Source organism: Hydra vulgaris, chromosome 11 (assembly GCF_038396675.1).
Source record: "Hydra vulgaris chromosome 11, alternate assembly HydraT2T_AEP".
Classification (NCBI taxonomy): Eukaryota; Metazoa; Cnidaria; class Hydrozoa; order Anthoathecata; family Hydridae; genus Hydra; species Hydra vulgaris.
In genome coordinates, this window is record NC_088930.1 from 33,280,706 (window position 1) to 33,304,236 (window position 23,531).

At 28.0% G+C, this 23,531-nt stretch overlaps 1 protein-coding gene across 1 annotated transcript; it reads left to right on the forward strand.

Moving 5' to 3' along the window:
• Positions 1–2,480: 2,480 nt before the first annotated feature.
• Positions 2,481–23,414, forward strand: LOC100199640 (speckle-type POZ protein). The gene is made up of 6 exons (XM_065810829.1): positions 2,481–2,715; positions 16,655–16,806; positions 19,328–19,455; positions 21,540–21,896; positions 22,003–22,145; positions 23,157–23,414. The coding sequence occupies exons 1-6, from the start codon at positions 2,618–2,620 to the stop codon at positions 23,317–23,319; spliced, it is 1,041 nt and encodes a 346-aa protein (XP_065666901.1). The 5' UTR covers positions 2,481–2,617; the 3' UTR covers positions 23,320–23,414.
• Positions 23,415–23,531: the final 117 nt, after the last annotated feature.

Below are 23,531 nucleotides of genomic sequence, written 5' to 3' on the forward strand. Positions count from 1 at the left end.
TTTAGATCGGTAAGTTTCTTAATTATGTCTAAAAGAGAGAAACCTAAGTTGTTATTATAAATGCATTCAGATTAAATCACTTTTATTTAACAATGGAAAATATTTAAAGATTTTAAAAGTAAAAATAGATTTGAAAGTTCAGAAGATCAACTATATTAGGAAGAGCTTCAATTATTCTCCCTAAAGTATCTTTGAGAGAACAAATTCTACCTTTAATTTTTGGTTGTTTGATAATATATTTGTTTACGAGTTTTGAATTTTTCTGGGATTTTAATATTATTTCGTTTTCATGTGTTCTTTTTGCTTTAAATATTTCAGCTTTTACGGAACGATCAAGACAATATCAATTTGTTTTAAATTTTTCCATTTAGTTAAGAAGTTAATATGCCAAGTAGATTTTTTTTCTCGGATTAAGTTTTTCAGATGTGGAGTAACCCTAGGATCATACTTTTCCTTTGTTTTACTAATCTTGGGGATAAAATATTTGCAAACCGTACAATTGTTCGAATGTTATAATTTGAACATTTGATCCATGGTTTTATTTAAAACAAAATATCCTAGTTGATTGATGCAATAAATTTTGATATTGAATTGTAAACCTTTGTTGTTGCTAAACAATTGAGATTCACTTTCGGGAAACGGTTCTGAAACTAAGATTCTTCAAATGATACTTAAGTGATCAATAGTTTCTATTACCTAGAATAACGTTAGGAGACAAGTTCAAATAAAATTACTGTTGCAGGTAAATAACAAGTCCAAAATAATATTTGAGAAACCAAAGGATGTCTAAAATTAGAAAGTGATGTTATGTGAAGAGGTTGTTTAAGTAACTATTCCAGAAATCATACTCAGTAGAACTGATTTGATGATGATTATAAGACCACTTTATATTCGGGAAGTTAAAATCACCAACAGTCAAACAGTCATCGTAGGGCTTCGTAATTAGGGTATGAGCTAATTTGAAGGATTCAGTTAAATTTTTTATTAAATTAGCATCTTTGGAAAGGTATATGTTTATCGTTAAATTTTACAGATACCTAAACTTTTTCGAGAAGATTTGTAAAGAACTGATTAACTTTATGAGAGTTAAATACGTTAGCTATGCTGATAGCAACACCGCCATCTCGACGCCAGTCTTGTCGATTTTTTTTTAAAAAAGAGTGTTATTGTTTTGCTATAATAGATTTATTATCACATTTTGGGTTAAAACGTTACGACATCATACTTGCCACTTAATGAAAATGTATATTATATTATTATTTATGAGTTAAAGAAATAGTTTGAAAAAGAATTTGTAGTTCTTACCAATATAATAATAGTACAAATTGTTAAGGTTGGTATGTTTATATACATGCATATTATTTTTTAGAGCGACAGCTTAAAATTTTTTCTTTAACAATTGGGCTTGAAAAATTTTGGCCCCTATTAACTCTTTTCCTTTAATAACTCTATACCCCCCACGGGGGGCCCAGAGTTAAGAGGGGCCCAAGTCAACTTATTTGACGATTCGCGACATGATTACGAGTACCCCGGAATGACCGTGGCAACAAAATAAAAATCAGAATAATTTACGGCAACTGCGCTGCTAAACTTATTAGACTTTCGTCAGACATTTTTAAACGTCTAAAATCTAAAAAATGAGAAGTGTGATAATTTAATAGCGGTTTCAAAAACTGATCCTAATTTAACAAAATATAAAAAGTACAACTAATTTGTTTTACTCATTTGGAAAAAATTTTTTTTTATTAAAAAGTGTTTTTAGATATAAATCCGATATAAATTAACCCGATATAAATACAGTTACCGGCGTCTTATAATATTGAATATGATTCATTCCAGATGAATGAAAATAGCTAATATATATATATATATATATATATATATATATATATATATATATATATATATATATATATATATATATATATATATATATATATATAATATGTATATATATTTTTTTGTATGTATATATTATATATATATCTATATATATATATATATATAAGTTATATCTATCTATCTATCTATCTATATATATATATATATATATATATATATATATATATATATATATATATATATATATATATATATATATATATATATATATATGTATATATATATATATATATATATATATATATATATATATATATATATATATATATATATATACACAAAATATATATGTGTATGTGTATATATATGTACACACACACACACACACACATATATATATATAAATATATATATGTATATATATATATATATATATATATATATATATATATATATATATATATATATATATATATATGTATATATATGTGTGTGTGTGTGTGTGTGTGTGTGTGTGTGTGTGTGTGTGTGTGTGTGTGTGTGTGTGTGTGTGTGTGTGTGTGTGTGTTGTGAGTCTACACACTGGCACAGCGTGTGTACAATTGATTGTTACATTTTTTTATGGGATATTTTTATTTAGCATTTCAAGCTTAAGTAAAAGCTGGATCCTGTTCCTTCAGAGAATGCTGCAGGATTGGAAGTTCCACCTAAAGTGCCTGCACCAGTGGCTGAGAATTGGTGCTACACTCATGTCAAAGTAATCAAGTTTTCTTACATGTGGACTATAAATAATTTTAGCTATTGCAGAGAAGAAATGGGTGAAACGCTTAAAAGTTCAACATTTTCTGCTGGTGCTAACGACAAATTAAAATGGTATATAATGACAAAATATTTTAGTTTAAAAATAAAAACATGATTTTTGAGTATTCTTGTTTTAAACTTTGTTAAATATTTGTAAGTTTTTCTCCTTTAAATTTGACATCAATCAGGGCTCTAAAAATAGAGTATTGGGTTTGTACTCATTATCAAGATTCAGTTTGAATCTCCTTCACTTGGTTTGATTGATACATCTTACTCTTTATTTAGAGAATTGTGGTTATAAGGATGAATGAAATCTTGTTTGCTACTAGGTTCATAGGACTGCTCTTAGGTTGGTTAATGATTTCTACTGATGAGATTTTAGTTGATATCATATTGATCTTTTCACTTTAAAGTTTGATGCCTGTAAAGTATGGAATTATTGTTTTTATCATTTTGACTTTGTCAATGAGCAAATCTCCATTCTGTCTTATTTGTTGCCTGTAAATTGTTGTAGAATCCTCTTCAGTTAGAAAATTTGATCTAATATTAAAGTTTATTATCTTCTGATGTGGTGTTTTGCTAATGGCAATGCAGATTAGGCATTATGAGAACCATTTGCAAATTTATTTTCCGTTTTTATTTGCCCAGAATTAATATTTTAAGAGCTTGACTAATAGCTTTTATTATAATTCTATTTATTTGTTCTCATCGTTTTTTTCCTTGTGAAATGTAGGGATTAGTTCTGGTTTTGATGACACTATTTCTATTGAGAAACTGTTGCTGTTTTATGTTTTTAAACTGGGTCTCTTGATGCGTCTCAGTTTGGATTGAGAAAGATGAACCAAATGAGAAGAGGCTGAAAAGGAGGCATATAACAGTATCACAGACTCTGAAGTTCAATCCTATTTTTTGAATACTTTTCAACTACCCATTACCTTATGTGTTACTTGCAGATCTCTCAACATTAAAAACCTGAGAGTGCACAATGTTTTGTCAAATCCTCAGGAAAGAATTACTAGGTATTTGATATGAGAAACTATAATTATCCATCCAATAAAGAACTACACTAATAAAAAAAAAACTGCAAAGATTTTGCATATAGCTTTTGAAGTCAAATCTAAATAAGTAAAAAAAACAAGAAAAAAGAAAAAGGGTAAAATAAATAAATAATGTAAGTAATAAAAAAAAGACAAGTGTTACTCAAAAAAAGAATAAAGAAATATCAGAGAAAAGAAGGTTATAGAATGAAAATTTATCTATCTAATAAAAGTTTATTTATTTAGATATCTGTAAAAATTGTTGTTATATTAATGTAAATATACATGCATTTTACAAATTTCAAGTTTTTGTCTTGCCAGAGTACACAGATTAATGCTAGCTGATAATTATGTAGCTCTTTTGGAAGAAATAAAAATAAAACATTCAGTATTTTGTTAGACAATGTTGTTTTAATTACTAGAGATAGACCATTGCTATTGAAAAAGTGGGAGAGTTAATTAGTGCAAATCATCAATTACATTTAGTGCATGGCAGGCAATCGACAATCATCAAGGTTCTTTATGATAAAGATCATTATTATTCATTAGAAAATATAGGCAGACATAAAAATCAATATGTCCAGAACCAGAATACTTTTCAGATAACGAGATATATAATGATGTTGGTAGTTTAGCCTTTAAAAGTTGCTATAGAAATATGTTACCAAGATGTCATTCTTTATACATCCAGGGACAACTTGAATACTAGTAAAGTTTATGATTTTAAAATTTTTTATAAAACCAGCAAAACAGTTGTTTCTAATTTGTCAATTAAAATAAAGATCATTCAAATGATGAAATGTAAATGAAGTTATAGAACTTGATGTACCTTTAACATCATCAGCACTTCCAAAATATAATGCTGGGTCCTTGAATTTCAAGGATATATTAAATCCCTAAAAAAAAGATATATTAAATATTTAACAAACAACAAACCTTTTACATTGGCTTTTTAGAATAATAAAAGGACATTTGTTCTTAAGAGAGATTATTGTTTAATATAGCAACTGCTCAAGATCTTGAAAAATGTGGAGTAGAATGAGGCTTAAAGTTGAAAAGTAGGAATAAAAGCTTTCAAACTTTTAGTCCAGAAGGAATAAAAGTTTCCGAGTTGCGCTTTATGCATTCATATATAAACATATATGATGGTGGTGATGATGATGATGATGATGATGATGATGATGATGATGATGATGATGATGATGATGATGATGATGATGATGATGATGATGATGATGATGATTATGATTATGATTATGATGATGATGATGATGATGATGATGATGATGATGATGATGATGATGATGATGATGATGATGATGATGATGATGATGATGATGATGATGATGATGATGATGATGATGATGATGATGATGATGATGATGATGATGATAATGATGATGATTATCATGTTGATCATAATGATGTTTATATGTGCATATATATAAAAAATATAACATGAATTTTGAAATATCAACCTTGGTCACTTACTACCTTGAAAGAAAAGCTTCAATTAAAAAAAAACAACTCATAATAATAGAAAATATAATAAAAAGTAAAATAGAAAATGTTATAAGAAGTAAAATATAGTAATATATATATATATATATATATATATATATATATATATATATATATATATAATATATATATATATATATATATATATATATAATAAGTAAAATATATAAAATAAGAAGTAAAACATATAAAAAGTATAGTAAGAAAAAAACCAAATAAATCAAAAACAAAATAAAAACCATAATTTTCTAAAAAAATTTGTAGCAAAATTAATTTTTCTGCTACTTGCCTGATGATTGTGGAAACACATGAAACTCTGAGTTGCAAAACTATATTATCTATATTATTATAAACATTAACTATATGCTAATTCCTGGTACTGTGGGTAACAGTAACATATATATATATATATATATATATATATATATATATATATATATATATATATATATATATATATATATATATATACAGTAACATATCGTCCCCTCAGTATTATCTTGTTCTATGTCGCTAAACTATGGTTTTGAAAAAAAGACATTTGAATTTTCAAAAGCCCTAAAAATGTTCAAAATAAACTTTGCACCAAATTTTGTTATTATAAAATTGTCAAGGTCAATATATAATACCCTTATAAACCATTTTTAGAAAATTATTGTGTATTTAGTGTTTAAAAAAATGATTTTTGACTTTTGAGACATTTTACAAAATACAAAAATTGTATAATGTTCTATGTCAATTTCTTTGGGTTTTTTTAATTATAGTTTGTCCAAACATGCACAAATGTCTTATTTGGTGAATGTTTTGAATGTATTTCTTACCAAGGACGGATACAAAGATGGGAGTATCCCCCCCCCCCCATCTTAGGAATTATCAATCTTCAAAATATTATTGATAGAAATTAAAAAAAAAATAAAAATACAAAATATTATTTTGCAGCATTTGAATTTTTGGCAAAAAAAAGTTAGTTATATACACATTTAATACATTTATTAGTAAACTAATTTATAAGCATTTTTTACGCTCTTCGCGTGCATCTTATTTTTGTTCAATATGACTTAGATGCTGAGCCCATTCACAATCATTTAAAGTACCTTCAGCACTTTTGATTTAAAAAAATTTACACTAATTACACCTATCTTTTTTTCTTTGCCGGAAAGAATTATTGAACTTAGTTAGAAAAATGATCAAATGAAACAGTGGTTTTAGCTGAAAAAATCATTTTTTTTTGGTCATATAACCCCCTCCCCCCTAGGACAATGACCTGGATCCACCCCTGTTTTAGACATTATTTGGTTGTGTTCAAGTAAAACATTTTTTTTTTCATGAAACAATTATATTAAGACATAAAAATAATTAAGAAAAGTACATGGGAGATGCACATGAATTACTAAACACAAAGAGTTGCCATATAATTTCTATCAATCTCAGGCATGTAGGGCATCATTTTTTTAATATCTTCATTCTTTTCTTTTGAAAGTAAGTGGCTTTTTTTGGTCTGAATTGACAGTTTTGGTGCAGTTATGGGATATGCTGTTTTTCTTTTTTCTTAATGATTGGGCATCTGCAAAAACTTAGGTGAAGCCGTCTGCATGTTTTGTTTTAAATGAAACAGTAAAAGGATGATTGGAATAGTATTTTAATTGCTTTACTTGAGTAAAGGGCACTTTGGTAAAGTTATAGCTTTTAGCTCCAGCTTGAATATTTAAAAAATCAACATCTTTCATCTGCAGGATATTGAAAGGTTTCTGTCGCCTAACAGACTTTAGTATTCTGATCAGACCCAGTGGACTGTATACCTCAGTTTTTTTTAATTTTTGGTCAATGCTGCTATGAACCGCATCAACCTCTTGAACACAGCCATGTCCGCTTGCAGAAAACTTTTGAGTGATAGATTCAACATCAGGATGAGCATTTAAAAAATGCTTTATTGCCGTGCTCATAATACTGTTTCTATTTTGCGGAACGCAAGAATCTGACCATAAAATGAGGTTCTTAAGTTGTGGATGGGTGGTAAGCACAGATTCTAAAATTCGTAGGATTGCAGATGCCAAATCATTTCCGGCTCTGCCAGATTGGCTTTCAGACCAGATACAACAATAAACATCTTTATCTAAAGAAAGATGTGCTGTCATGTTATAAACAGACAGCTTCCTAAGATAAAAGAAGTTGGATATCTCAGCCTTGGGAACTGTTAAAACATTTTGTAAATCAAAACAGAGAACAGTATGTCCTGACTGTCTGTCTTTTTTGCGCTCTTTGCGTGCATCTTCTTTTTGTTCAATATGACTTAGATGCTGAGCCCGTTCACAAACACTTAAAATACCTTCAGCGCTTTTGATTTAAAAAATTTCACACTTATCACACCTATCTTTTTTTCTTTGCTGGAAAGAAATATTGAACTCAGTTAAAAAAATTTCAGAGTATAAGTGCTTTTTAGCCGGTTGAAATCGTTTTTGCTGACAAAAGTCTTGGTAAAGCTCATACAGTCGACTAATAGACAATTCAGACTCAAAGTATTTTCTATTTGTATTAGCACGGCAATAGTGCGAGTCTATAACCGGAATACTATATATGTGTTTCCTAACGCCATCTCTGACCGCGTCAGGAATTTTCTTTTTTGTATGTTTACCTTATTTTCTTGGGGTAGGCGTGTTTGTATCTGTTTGGAAATGTTTATAAAAATATGAAATTCTTTGTTGGCTTATGTCAAGAGTGTTTAAAAAGAAAGGTTTGCAAACTCTGATGGGAATCCCTGCCAGGTGAAAAAAGTAGGCAAATGAGTATTGCCGCCTCGATGAAATTGCAAGTGTTCGTTTAGTTTTTTTCACAATACATGTTGTATTTTCACTATAAAAGTGTGCTTTGAGGTCATCATTGAGTCCCCAAAATTTGTTAAATAGTAACTCCCGTTGCTCTTGGGGAAAATAAATGTGGCATTTAAATTTACAGTTAGTACAGTCCTTCTCATTATTGATTTCTTCTTTCTTCTTATCACTTTATTCCTGCTTTTATACTCCTGGCCAGCTCGACGCCTTTTTTTATTGACATTGCATTTCCACCTATCTGGATTTCTGGTTCTTTTACGTCCAACTTTTTTTTTGTCGAGAGTTGCTCTATTGGCACAACTATTTCTAAATCCGTATGTAGTAGCTTATTGTGGAAATCATCGTAATTAGCAGGGTAATATAAGTTATTTTTTTACAGTTAGGAAATAAATAATATAAAGAATTTAATCTTACTTAAAGACTTTGCACAATATATATATAGTTATTTAAAGGCACAATATATATAGTTATACATATAGTTATATATATATAGTTATACATATAGATTTATAGTTAGTTAACTACTAGTACTGTGTATGAGAGCTAGTCTTAAGTTATTTTAACCCTTTAATGCACAATATTTATATAATAGTTGATAATGCACGATATAATAGTTGACTATTTTATCGTTAAAAGAACATAAAATGGAATCCAATTATCGGAAAAATAAAATTTTCCTTTTTATTTTCAAATTTTTAAATTACCATAGTAATAGAACTACTTACGAGTCGGTATTAAGTAATTCAAAGTCAGCTGTTTCTTTTGTAACTAAACCAATAAACTTACTTGACGACATTTTGAAAATATCAAAATAAAAAGTCACGTGACTTGCGCTACAACATTGATTTGCAGATTTGGGCATTAGAACATTATAATACTAAAATGTTTTAAAAAAGTGAAATAGAATAAGATAAAACTAACAAAATACGTAAAATTGTAATTAGAACAAAGTCAAATTGAATAAATCTTGACGAAGCAGAGAAGGTAATAATTTATTGATAAGTGGAAATAATACATTATACTTTTTTAAACAATAAAAATTGGTTTTTGCAAAAAAAAAAAATTTGTAGATAGAACAAGATAATACTGAGGGGACGATATATACATATATATATATATTTATATATATATATATATATATATATATATATATATATATACAGGGCTTGTGATGAAGAAAATCGTCAAGCGTGTTATATCGCGCTCGTAAAATTAGAATATGTTTTCAACGGGCGTGATTATGTGCGCTCGAGATAACGTCGGCGAGCGCGATCATGAAAATTGCTGAAGGCGACGCTCATAAAAAGCTTTTTATTTTTTATATCTTTTTTTATTTATTACATAATTCTTTCGTCAAAAAATGTTTGAATTAGTATCACACTTATGAAACTAATTCAACGAAAGAGATTTTTATACTTCCAAACTTCTTGTATCGCGATTTTATTTTTAACTATTTATGTTATAAAAAATAATATCAAACAAAAACGCAACTTCTTATTGATTTAGTATTGAAGTATAATTTAGTGACTAAGTTTTGCTTCGTTGTTTTGATATATGTATTTTAAAATGTTACTCTGTAAACTTAATTAACGGTTAATGGTTTTTATATTTCTTCATATTTTTTATTCAAATTAATTATTTAATTTTTTTCTAAAATTTCTTTTTTAAATTACGTTACGTTATCTTAAAAATATAACACAAGAATAATTTGAAATAATAATAAATAAGAATAATAACTTTTCATTTAATAAATATTGACATCATTACTTAGTTTTCTTTTCGAATGTCCTTAATTGCGAACATTCTAAACAACAGAATCGTTTTAAATTTGAGTTAAAATAAATAATAGTTAATAAAAAATCTATACTATGAACAAAAACTAACTTTAAAAATGACTCTATTATTAATATTTATTTTTATTATAAACGATGTGTGGAATATTACAAACAATAAATCAAATAAATTTTACTTGATATTTTCACAAGATTAAAAATACTCCACGGTTTTAATTTTCATATAATGGTTTTCTAATTTTCTATATATATCTTATTTAGCGCATTCACATTGTGTTTCCACGTGCACATTCCATTATTGAAATCAGTGACGATTATCGACTTTAAACTACTCATTCATTACTTTAGTGCAAAAGAGAACGACGTAGTGCTTTTTATATTTTATATCAGTTGTTTGATAACAGAATATCTTTAATAAAAAATCTTTTTTAAATATTTTATGAAATTAAAAAAATAATCTTGAACTATTCGACGAGCGTTATTTTATACGCTCGTTATAAGCTGAACGAGCGTTGTTTATCGCGCCTAGAACGTTTGAAAATACCGTTTACGGGCGCGTTTTACGAGCGGAGCGCGATCGCGCTCGCTTCATCACAAGCCCTGATATATATATATTTATAAATATATATGTATATATATATATATATATATATATATATATATATATATATATATATATATATATATATATATATATATATATATATATATATATATATATAGGTATATATATATAATATATATATATATAATATATATATATAATATAATATATATATATATATATGTATATTAGGGTGGCCCTTATATGATGATAAAAAATTAAATAAGAGCAATGTTAAGTCTGACCATTTTAAATGGTTCCATTTCATACAAAAAAATTATGTGTAAAGTTTCATAAAAAAATATTAATATTTAGAGGTGGCTCAACGCCGTCAAAGTTTTCTCATATACGAATTTTTGATGTCTGTGACAGAATTCAGCACATTTTGCCATCAGTTTCATACAGAAAATTAATTCTAACTACTAAAAACAGTTCTTAATTACAGAGACAAACACAGAAACAATAGAATACACAAAGTTACACATCTTCACTTAGTTGAACTAGTTAATTGTGAAGTAAGGTGGATTTTTTCACATTCGGAAAGTTTGCCCGGTTCTGTTCGATAACCTGCAGAGCATATTGCAGCTGTTCTTCGCTATTAAATCGGCCAGACTTTGTTACATCTTGGATCAAGGCAACTCCTCGTTCTGCATGGTCGTTTGTTACTGCCTGGGATTTCACGATTGCCTCTGCAACCTTGAAGTCATCTCTCCTGTTCCATGATTCAGGATCTTCGGCCAGGAATCCATCTGGCATGCCCAGAATAGAAAACAGGTTTCTGCTTCTTTTTGAGACAAAATCAGGAAGCGTCTTTTGTTGTACTGTCGCCAAGTCCACCACAACACGTTTCAAAGGTACTTCTTCTCCTTCCTGTTCTAATGATCTTTTAACAATTTCGCGCTTCGTAGTGAAATCCACTTCTGAATCGAAGAGGCTGAAAAGGATCAAATCTTCTGACAGGTACCAAAGATGGCCCGCAAGCTTGCGTGATGTTGCGGCACCAATATCTTGATCAGGGTAAGCCTGGAGTTGTTGAATAAGTTGTAGATCATTCCTAGCGGCTTTGAAAGCCAGAGGCGCGAAAAACCAGAACGTGATATAAACCTTTGCAAGAAATATGTTCACACGTAGGAGGCCACGAGACTCTCGCAAGGTCAGCTTAAACTGTGATCGAAACAGCCAAACCTTTATACTGTAAATGGCTTTCGCCATCCATCGAGCTTGATGCATTGACCCAGGCGCTCGAAAATTCTTCCAATCTGTAGGCTTTCTTCCTAAAAAGATGAGCATCAGTTTGAGCAGCTCGCGATAGTCATCTCGTGACTGATGATCTTGCAGCTGCTGTTCACAGAAAACAATGATTACATGTTTGACTTCGCAGAGTTCAGCTGAGGCAACATCATCCAAAAAGGCATCTTCATAACTTTCCTGGTCAAAGGATGACCACTGTGCTTGAAATCGTTTGAAAACGAGTATTTCCGGAGCTTTACTGGGTCCCATACAGACACAAAAAGCAGCAGCCAATACCAGTTCCATGATGTGATGTCGACAACCAAAGTGCAGTAGAGGCCGCCCTAGTAGCTGTTCGAGAAGAACGCAAGCGCCAGACAGCCGACCGGTGTTGGAAGAGGTTGTATCGAAACACATACCATGGACAAAGTTTTCCAGCTCCCATTTTCGGATAGCATCATAGACTGCTTTGGCCTCGTCTTGTCCAGTGCCTAAAAAGTAATTTATAGTAGTCTTTATTAAAGTTTGTCTGACATGATTTCAGATTCACATTTCATAATAATAAATGATTTCGAAATTTATAAAAACATTTAACTAAAATAAAAGTAGGCATATATATTATACCATTATATATTATACCATTATATATTATACCATTATATATTATACCATTATGTATTACCTGCAGGAATCTTTGGAATATCCTAAAGCTTTGTCTTCCCCATTGTTGTGACAAGAATGGGCAACCTATCCACCTTCTCTGTTCCAGTCAGATCTTGCATCAGCTTGCCATCCCAGTGTACTGTAAGAGCAGTATTTGGCTTGAAATGTTGAATGATTCAGGAGGCAATTTGCTGTCAGTGTTTCCGACGGAGTCGTTGGATGGTTGATCTATTCAAAGCGAGTGATTCAGCGTCTTGTCCAAGAGCCCTCGAAGCCTTAACGATGACCATCATAGCAGCCATGTCGCTCATTTTATTTCTATCAAGCATAGATGCCAGCTGTGGTGAAACAACACTTTGGCGTTCTCGCTTTCGTGATGAAGAAGAAGGAGTAACAGTACTTGTGCTTAGAACTGGATCCTCATCTTCAGATTCAGACTGACTTTCTTCTGAATCAGCGCTGCTGCTCTCCAACACAGCTTTATCTAGCAAGGTGTTTTTATCAAGTTGAGATCGATGTACTCTCTTTTGCAATATCTGCTTTCTCTCATTCTGCTTTTTTTGTTGTTGAAGCAGAACCTTATCGATTCCGCCCATGCAGCCAGGTCGTCCCTTTTTTCTTTGAGATTCCAGAAAGACCTTATCTTCTTGATTCTCAATTAGCTCCATGGCGTCAGCATGTGCAATGTCGAACAGTTCTTCTATTTCGGCTGAAAATGCGGTTTCATTTGTTTGTTGAGTCTCAGTCTTGCGGCTCTTGTTTTTCTTTAGACTTTTCCACTCGAAGAATAATTGCTCAAGCTTTTTGATGGAATCTTGATGATGCCTGGTTGGAATTTTAGCTCGAAACCAGAAATCTTCAACTTTCTCAATAGCGTGGGTTGCAGCCTTTCGAATATCCTCTTTCAAAACATTGTGGAGATGTAGAAAGTGACCAAGAACCTGCTTCCCTGATGGCAATTTACTACCTTCAATTCTTTCAGCAGGGCTAACAAGATAAATTTGTGAATGCAATGCCATCTGAAAATGCCAAACAGATTTATACTAATCATCATAATATTATAACATAATATTAAACTATGCAATTTTTGGCATAAACAAATTACAAAATTACACATGCCATTGACATGCCATGCAATAATACAAAACGAAATCTACAGTCATACAGACTCCCTCATGTAATTATATATATAACATAATATATTTTATAATTAAATTGACATACTAACCTTTGCTGATTGCTAATATCTGTGATTATTGATAACTATTAAATAGAAATTTTATTTTGATTAATTAACAAACAACAGTAGAAGAAGAAATTTATAATACAAGATGGCTACAAAGAACTAGCACAAGATTTATTTAAATATTATATAAGATGCCCAATAGGTGCTAATATTAAATTATATTAAATGTTTAGTTTTGTTTACTGAAAAAAATGACTGAAGAAAATTATGAATTAATAAAATTACTGAGGAAAATTATAAATTATTTATTTAGATATATTGAAGAACATTTTTTTATGCGTTATTACCTTTATATTTATTATAATTTTATATTTAATTATTTTTTAGATTAGTACATTATTGAAACATGATATCTAGTTCAAATTATTGATTGAAATATATTTATTCATTTAATATTCAAAATCATTTATTGAAAAGAACCTGAAATTTTTTTTCGCCGATTTTGGTATTCTCACAAAACTAAAGCTTAGTTGAGCCACCTCTAAATATTGTTCAATCCTGCTCATATTTGGCCTGATTTATTTTTTTATATATTGGAACTCATCTGAGGGGTCAGACAATGATATTTTAAAACTTCAAAAATAAGGGCCACCCTAATGTATATATATATAATATATATATAATATATATATATATATATATATATATATATATATATATATATATATATATATATATATATATATATATATATATATATATATGTATATATATATATATATATATATATATATATATATATATATATATATATATATATATATATATATATATATATATATATATATATATATATATATATATATATATATATATATATATATATATATATATATATATAGAACCCTTAGATGTTGTCCGAAAGTTTTTTCCATATTTTGTTGACAAAAAGTAAAAGTTAAAATGCAAGGCTGGAATTTTTTTTTTATTAATGATAGACTGCCTGCCCCAACCAAACCCTCAGTCGATGTAGCAGCACTCCCTTGCGGGTCAGGCTATTTGTCAGTCGATGTAGCAGAACTCCCTTGCGAGTCAGGCTATTTGTCAGTTGATGTAGCAGCACTCCCTTGCGAGTCAGGCTATAAGATAGTCGATGTAGCAACACTCCGTGCATGATTTACAGTAAAAAAAATAAAAATAAAAGCATTTTATTAAAAAAAATAAAAATAAAAACATTTTATTAAAAAAAATAAAAATAAAAACATTGTTTATATTGTTAAAAACATTCAGAATGTTTTAAAAACATTCAGAGTGTTTTTAAAAACATTCTGGTCAATTAAATTTGCGTTTTTGTGGTTTTTATATATAACAATTAATTTGTAATTAAATTAATGGTTTTGACTTTCGTCCAACACGAAAATGTTGGACGAAAATCAAAAGTAATTGAAAGTGACGTATGTGTTGGCGTAAGAATTACTTTTTTCCTTCCGCTCTTCCCAAAGACAACAAACTATAGATCTTTATATATATATATATATATATATATATATATATATATATATATATATATATATATATATATATATATATATATATATATATATATATATATATATATATATATATATATATATATATATATATATATATATATATATATATAAATAATATATATATATATGTAACTCCTAACTGGTTGTCAGAAAGTTTTGTTGACAAAAAGTAAAAATTAAAATGCAAGACTGGAATTTTGTTTTTGTCACTTGATTGACAGCCGGCCCGAACCAAACCCTCAGTCAATGTAGCAGCACTCCCTTGCGAGTCAGGCTATAAGATAGTTGATGTAGCAACACTCCGTTTTGAGTCAGGCTATTTGTCAGTTGATGTAGCAGCACTCCGTTGCGAGTCAGGCTATTTGTCAGTCGATGTAGCAGCACTTTGTTGCGAGTCAGGCTATAAGATAGTCGATGTAGCAACACTCCGTGCATGATTTACAGTAATAAAAATAAAAATATTTTATTAAAAAAACTAAAAATAAAATAATTTTATTAAGAAAAATAAAAACAAAAACATTGTTTATATTATTAAAAACATTAAGAATGTTTTAAAAACATTCAGAATGTTTTTAAAAACATCCTGGTCAATTAAATTTGCATTTTTGCGGTTTTTTTAAAAAACGATTAATTTGTAATTAAATTAATGGTTTTAACTTTCTGACAACACGCAAATGTTGGACGAAAGTCAAAAGTAATTAAAAGTGACGTATTTGTTGGCATAAGAATCATTTTTTTCCATTCGTACTCCCTATATGTATGTATGTATATATATACATATATATATATGTATATATATATTTATCAGGGATGCGGAGTCCCAAAAGGACTCCAGCTTTATATCTCTACTTTTTCCAAGTCTGTAGTGTCCAGAAGCTCTAAATATGTTTATTGACTTATTATCTGCTATAATAAAAAAATTTATGAGATTTAATGACTTAAAACTTATTGTTTTTAAGCCCGGAGTCCTGGTGTCCCGGAGTCCTTGCCACCATTATACCTAAGGACTCCGGGCTTAAAAAACATTTGTTCCACTAACCTAAAATTTTCAATTTTTTTTACTATTAGTTGTCCATAAACTTATTTATATTTTTAGAGCTCCTGGATACCATAAACTAAGCTAAAATAATCTTTTTGTGACTTTCAAATCCGGAGTCCTTTTAGGGACTCCGTATCCTTGATATATATATATATATATATATATATATATATATATATATATATATATATATATATATATATATATGTATATATGTATATATATATATGTATATATATATACATATATATATACATATATATTTATATATATATATATATTTATATATATGTATATATATATAAATAAGTGTATATATATATGTATGTATATATGTATACATATATATATATACATATATATATATGTATATATATATATATATATGTATATATATATATATATATATATATATATATATATATATATATATATATATATATATATATATATATGTATAATAAGTAACAGACTATTATAAAGTTATAGAATTTGTACTTAAAGTCTGTTTTTAATTGCTTTTTTGTTTGTTTTTAAATGGTGTTGATTTATTTCAGGTGTTTGCGGATAAATCCAAAAGGCTTGGATGAAGAAAGCAAAGACTATTTGTCTTTATATTTACTGCTTTTAGCTTGTAATAAAAGTGAAGTTCGAGCAAAATTCAAGTTTTCGATTCTAAATGCTAAACGTGAAGAAACTAAAGCAATGGGTATAATGTTTTATACATTATTTCGTATTTATTTTTATCAATGGTCTGACTGTTTTTATTAGATCTGAAATACTTAACATTCAGTAAAACATGATATGCTTAAAAACAACTTTTTTAAAGCCAGCTATATTATTAGCTGTAAAAAGCCAGCTACATAGTAAACAGCTGGTTAACTATTAAAAAGCAGCTGTATTGTTAACAGTTAAATTGACCTGAATGAATTAAAATAACATGTTTTTTTTAATATGTTATTAGTTTTTAAATTGAACTGAATAAAGTTATAGGATCTAAATTTTTCTTTGTATATATTTCTTTGAATAACACTTGTATATTTTCTTTGTATAACACTAACAAATGTAATTTTATTTAATATTTTTGTTCCTACGACACTCTGATAGTATACAAGTGACCAAGGGAACTGTACGATCATGTAGATCTGGGAGAGATAGTTCCAAGAGCATGTTGTAGAATCGTTCAGTATTAGTCTAAAAGGATAGATATTCAGAAGAAAAGTGAGACTTGTTAAAAGTTGAAAAATAGTCTCTGTTTTAAGGTTTTTTTTAAGGACTCTCATCTAGTTATTTTAGGTGTCCAGTTTGACCATTGTCAATTAACTTTTTTGTTTTGAATGCTGTGATCAGAAATATTTCATAATAGATTTACTATCAGGCATCAGACCCAAACAGGCAAGAATAAATAGTTTTTTTTTATTTATTTGTTACCTACTGAGTTCAAAGTAAGTTATTTTTATTATAATGTAAAATTTTATTTTTGTGCTAGTATTTGTAGATGGAAAATTGCTTCGAATTCTCTTGAAAATTTTTTACTTGAAAAAAGTCTAAACAATGACTTTTTATATATTTAAAATATGTACTAATATATATATATATATATATATATATATATATATATATATATATATATATATATATATATATATATATATATATATATATATATATATATATATATATATATATATATACAGGTTGGATGCTCGAAATCTGGACTTTTTTGACACAAAATAAAAATTACAATAAAAGTATTAGTTTCAAAGCTATATTTCTGAAATTTTTAACAGTAATGTACACATATAAGAGCCTTCATTTCACTCAATCCAACTGCCTTTAGCTTCAATGACTTGCTCGATACGCTTCCTGAACCTGGAGCAGGCGTGCTCCACCTCATCGGCCAACATGTTGGCAGCTGCAGTGGTAATTGCTCGCTTTAGAGATTCAACAGTGTAGTGACTTGATTTATTGGTCTCGCGTTCCAAAGTGCCCCAGACATAATAGTCCAATGGATTGAGATCTGGTGAGTTTGGAGGCCAAAAGTGCTTCGACCAGAACATAGGGTAATTCTCTTCAAGCCAACCCTGTACCAAATTGGAGGTATGAGCAGGAGCTGAGTCTTGCTGAAACACATATGGCCTACCATTGGAACACTTGTCCATCCAAGGTTTCACCACCTTAATCAGAAGGTCCAAGTAGACTTCTTTGTTGACATTTTGGCCCTTCAGGAAAAAGTGTGGTGGCATGACATGGCCTTTGCTAGAAACAGACATAAAGACATGGACAGAGGCTGGAAATTTTGTCTGACCAATCACTGGGACATCTTCTAGGTCTTGAGCCAATCATCTGTCATATCTTCTGTTCACTTTGGCATCCACAGTAAAAATTTTCTCATCGCTGAAAAAACGAAGTTTACCGGCAGCTTCATGTTTTATTGATGCTAAAAGAACGGAACACTTAGCCACTCTTTTCTCCTTCATTGAAGCAGACAGCATCTGCCTGACTTTCAGGACATAGGACTTGTACCTAAGGTCATCACAGATCACTCTTCTCATGGTGTAATGAAAAACATTCATATCTTTGCTCAGTTTCCTGATGGAGTTGCTGGGGTTTTTGTTGATCGACTTCTGTACTCTGCTGATGAAGGCCTTATTCCTGATTGGTTTGTGAGCAGTCTTTTCTTTTCGTTCTACAGACTCTGCACCATCATTAAACCTCTTTGCAATATCATAAACTGTGCTTTTTGGAAAGCCAAACCATTTTATAATCTTTGGGACAGAGTGCCCGGCGTGGAGGGACTCAACCACTGCAACTCTACGGTCATATTCCTTTGACATGATGTGCTAAATTTGCAATTTTTATTTTTTTTCCAGAGAGTACAATGTTTGTTTTGATTAATGTTTGAATTTCGCAACATAGAATTTAAAAAAAAAATTGCCGGCAAATTTAAAATTGTCCGGATTTCGAGCATCCACCCTGTATATATATATATATATATATATATATATATATATATATATATATATATATATATATATATATATATATATATATATATATATATTTATTTTTTTTCAAAAGTCTAAACAATGACTTTTTATATATTTAAAATATGTACTAATATATATATATATATATATATATATATATATATATATATATATATATATATATATATATATATATGTATATATATATATAAAATGTTTATATTCACAATTTAAATTTAGAGAGTCAAAGAGCTTATAGATTTGTCCAAGGAAAAGATTGGGGTTTTAAAAAGTTTATAAGGAGAGATTTTTTAATGGATGAGTCAAATGGATTATTACCAGATGATACTCTGACTATGTTTTGTGAAGTAAGTAAAATAATTATTGTGTGATTTTTCTTTATTTTATGATTAACTATATTTTTTGGTTTGTTTAATGGTTAACAATTGTTTTTGCATAACCATTGTAAAACCAAATAAAGAAATAAGATAAAAATAGATAATGGTTATATATAAGTTTTATGTAGTAAATACATACATATATATATATATATATATATATATATATATATATATATATATATATATATATATATATATATATATATATATATATATATATATATATATATATATATATATATATATATATATATATATTAAATATGCAATAACAATGTCTCATAAAATAATTAAACTCACAATTTAAATTTAAAGAGTCTCAAATTACACAGTAAAACCAATACAGCCAATATGAGTTAAAGTCATTTTCTAGATACGTTGACGTCAGTTATGCTAGATTCTCTAAAATTGGCCAAGCTGAACAATTTAAAACAATACTTGATTAAAAACACTTAAAAATACAATATACTATTGGTTTTAGATATCACGAAAAAATATAAAAACTAGACATATGAACTTGATATCACATATATATGAACTTGATATCACAGTTAAGGTAACATGACCTACAGATTTTAAAAGGATTATTTAAGGGTTTTTTACATAAAGAATTTAATGTATGCAGACAAAAACATATAGAAAATTATCTTTTCTTATTCAAGTCTTTGAAAAAACTACTAGTAACTGCAAAAAACATCACAAGCAGGTATCCAGCTATTTTATTACCTTGGGTACCAATGTTGTCTCCTAAATTATGTAAAGTGTTTAGGAAAGCAGGACAGAAACATTTTTTTAATCAAACTTGAACTTAGAGACTAATGTCAAGAAATAAATTTAAACTACCATTGAACCATCCAGGAGTTTACCTTATTAAATGTCAATGCAGCAGAAAGTATATTGGTGAAACAAAAATGCAGATAAAATCATGCATACAACAACATAAACACAGTACAACTAAAAATATAACAAAACAGTCTGCATTAGCCACACACAAGAGACATTGTGAGTTACAAGTTGACTGAGACAGTTGAGTAGGAGCAGAACAAGTTGATTGGGAGCAGAAGTCTAAAAATTGATACTAAAAAGTTTGACAGGATAGTCATGAGGCACTTGAAATACAGTACCACCAATATAGCCCTCAATAGAATTGTATCAATCAAGGCAAGTGACAATATGTCAACAAAATTTTGGACACCAAGATTGCACATTTACATCAGAGAAAGATGAAACCATCCCATTGACATAAAATAGAACTGCCATTTAAAAATAATAAACAAAAACCAAACAACATCTTTTGAGCTAAAGATACTGGTCACAAACTATCCAGCAAAAATTTCTTATAAAAATAAAGATAATATTGAGAGAAACACGTATTTATTGAATTTTTTAAAATATTATTAATAATATTATATATATATATATATATATATATATATATATATATATATATATATATATATATATATATATATATATATATATATATATATATATATATATATATAATTTTTTTTTTAAATAAAAAGATGCCTGCCCTAGCAAAAACCCTGAGTCCATGTAGTGGCACTCTTAGCATGTTCTACCTAGTTCATTCGTTGTATGTACATTCCTTGCTTGTTCTACCTAGTTCAGTAAAAGTGATGCAATTTGTTGTCAAAAGAATCATTTTATCGTCAGACTGCTCACCTAAATCAGCAGTATAATATATATATATATATATATATATATATATATATATATATATATATATATATATATATATATATATATATATATCACCAAATCAGCAGTATAATATATCACCTAAATCAGCAGTATAGTTTATATATATATATATATATATATATATATATATATATATATATATATATATATATATATATATATATATATATATATGTATATTTATATATATGTATATATAATGATTTTTTAATTTAACAATTTTTATTTATACTCATAATTTTATACCTAGCAAAAAATTTTTGTTTCTTATTTTATTTTTATTTTTTTGATGAGTCTTTTATTATTTGTTTATTTATATTTTATAGGTCAGTGTGGTTGCAGATTCTGTTAATGTTAGTGGTCAATCGTTAATGTCGAATTTAAAAGTACCAGATTCAAATTTAGCTGCAAACATGAACACTCTACTTGAACAAGGACAATTTAGTGACATGATACTTAAAATTGCAGATACAAGTATACCAGTTCATAAAGCTATATTAGCGGCACGGTCTCCGGTATTTGCAGCTATGTTCGGTCATGATCTTGAAGAAAATAAAAAAGGAGTTGTTACAATAACAGACTTAGATATAGATGTTTTAAAAGAAATGCTTAAATTTATTTACACAGGAAAAGTGACTCAATTAGAAACAATGGCAGACACACTTTTAGCTGCAGCTGATAAGGTTTGAGAAAGCCTTATCAACGGTTTAATAATTAGAAGTTAGATAAAAAAATTTAATTTGTTGAAGTAATTTTAGTTAACTGTTTAACTTTAATTTTTAATTTTAGTATGCATTAGAAAGGCTAAAAGTTATGTGTGAAGAAGCTCTAGCATCAAATCTGAGTGTTGAAAATGTGTGTGATGTTCTTATTTTGGCTGATCTCCATAATGCACAGCAACTTAAGTCTGTTGCTATAGATTTCACAAATAGGTTTACAGTTTTATTTATGATTTTTATAATGGACACAGATCTTAGTTATATTGATTTTTCCAGTGTTAAATCTTTGATAAACGTTTATTTAATTTCTAAAAACTGTCAACAAAAAATGTGTTAAGTTTTAAAATCAAAAAAATAATTGGCAGGTCTTTTTTTTTTCAAAGGTCATCTTTTTTAGTTTAACAATAATAGCTTCATTGACATTGCTTTAAATACTTTTAATGTTATGTTTGAAGTTTTTTGAATGTAACATTAGGTTGTCCCAAAAAACAACATCTTTGAAAAATATCACCCCTTTAATGTGTTCTGAAAAAAATGCTGGATTTAAAATTGAATTTTTTCAAATTTTTTTGACAATGCTTTTTCTTTAATAAGTTTTTTATAATACAACTTTTGGAGTTTTCATATAATTTTGTTTAATTTGAGACCCAGCATGATTTACTTTTAAAAACCTTTTTTTGATAGTATTAGGAAATTGTTTAATGTTCAAAGGGGACTTATATTATACTAATATAAAATATTTTATATTAAAAAAAAATTTTAAATTCAGTATTATTTTATATAGAACTTATTAAACAGAAATTTTTTAAATGTTGTTTTTAAATCTCTCTAGTAACATTAAAGAACTTTAATGCAAAAGTTATTTTGAATGCAAGAACTTTGAATCTTTAATAAAGATCAATATTTGTTGAAGAGATTCTGATAATTTTGTGAATGAAGAACCAAATAAACAGTTGACAAAAAGATAAAAAAAATTTTAGAATTTCTTAAAATTGTTCAAAAACTGTTCTTTTTTTACTATGTCATATACCCTCACACAATGATTTACTTTTGGCATATATTCATATCCTTTAGGAAATTTAAAGAAAATTTCCATTGTCATGTCATTTTCTTTAAATTTCCTTTTTTAATGTCATTTAATCTTTTTGTTAAGATGTTTTGAATAATGATTTATATACTTGTTTAGAAAATGTAAAAATTTTAAAGTATGTATTTGTGTTTTAGTCATGCACAGGAAGTTATGGAGTTAGCATCATGGCAAAGACTGGTTAAAAATCATTCGAATATTGTTGCAGAAGCATTTCGGGCTCTTGCAAGTGTTCAAAGTTTTTCATGTTCTCCACCAAGAAAACGTCAAAAAACTGCTCGTGTTGAACCATGTGTTTAGCATTTTTTATGCATATGCATGCAATGCTTTGCATTTACCATTTTTTACCATTGTAAATAATATTTTACCCTGTCAATATCATATTCCCATTTTCAGTTTTCTTTTTTTTTCCCTAGACAAAACTAAAACAGTTACTGTTTTATATGACAAATTTATTTTGAACAACATAAATAATATACAAATTATTTTTGTTAGATAAATCTTTTAAGTAT

Bases quoted from the DNA above. Each gene is read 5' to 3' on its own strand.
- LOC100199640 (XM_065810829.1), top strand. From the start codon at position 2,618: ATGTGGACTATAAATAATTTTAGCTATTGCAGAGAAGAAATGGGTGAA. The intron at 16,807-19,327 runs GTATAATGTTTT...ATTTAAATTTAG, and splicing joins TGAAGAAACTAAAGCAATGG to AGAGTCAAAGAGCTTATAGA. The intron at 21,897-22,002 runs GTTTGAGAAAGC...TTTTAATTTTAG, and splicing joins TTTTAGCTGCAGCTGATAAG to TATGCATTAGAAAGGCTAAA.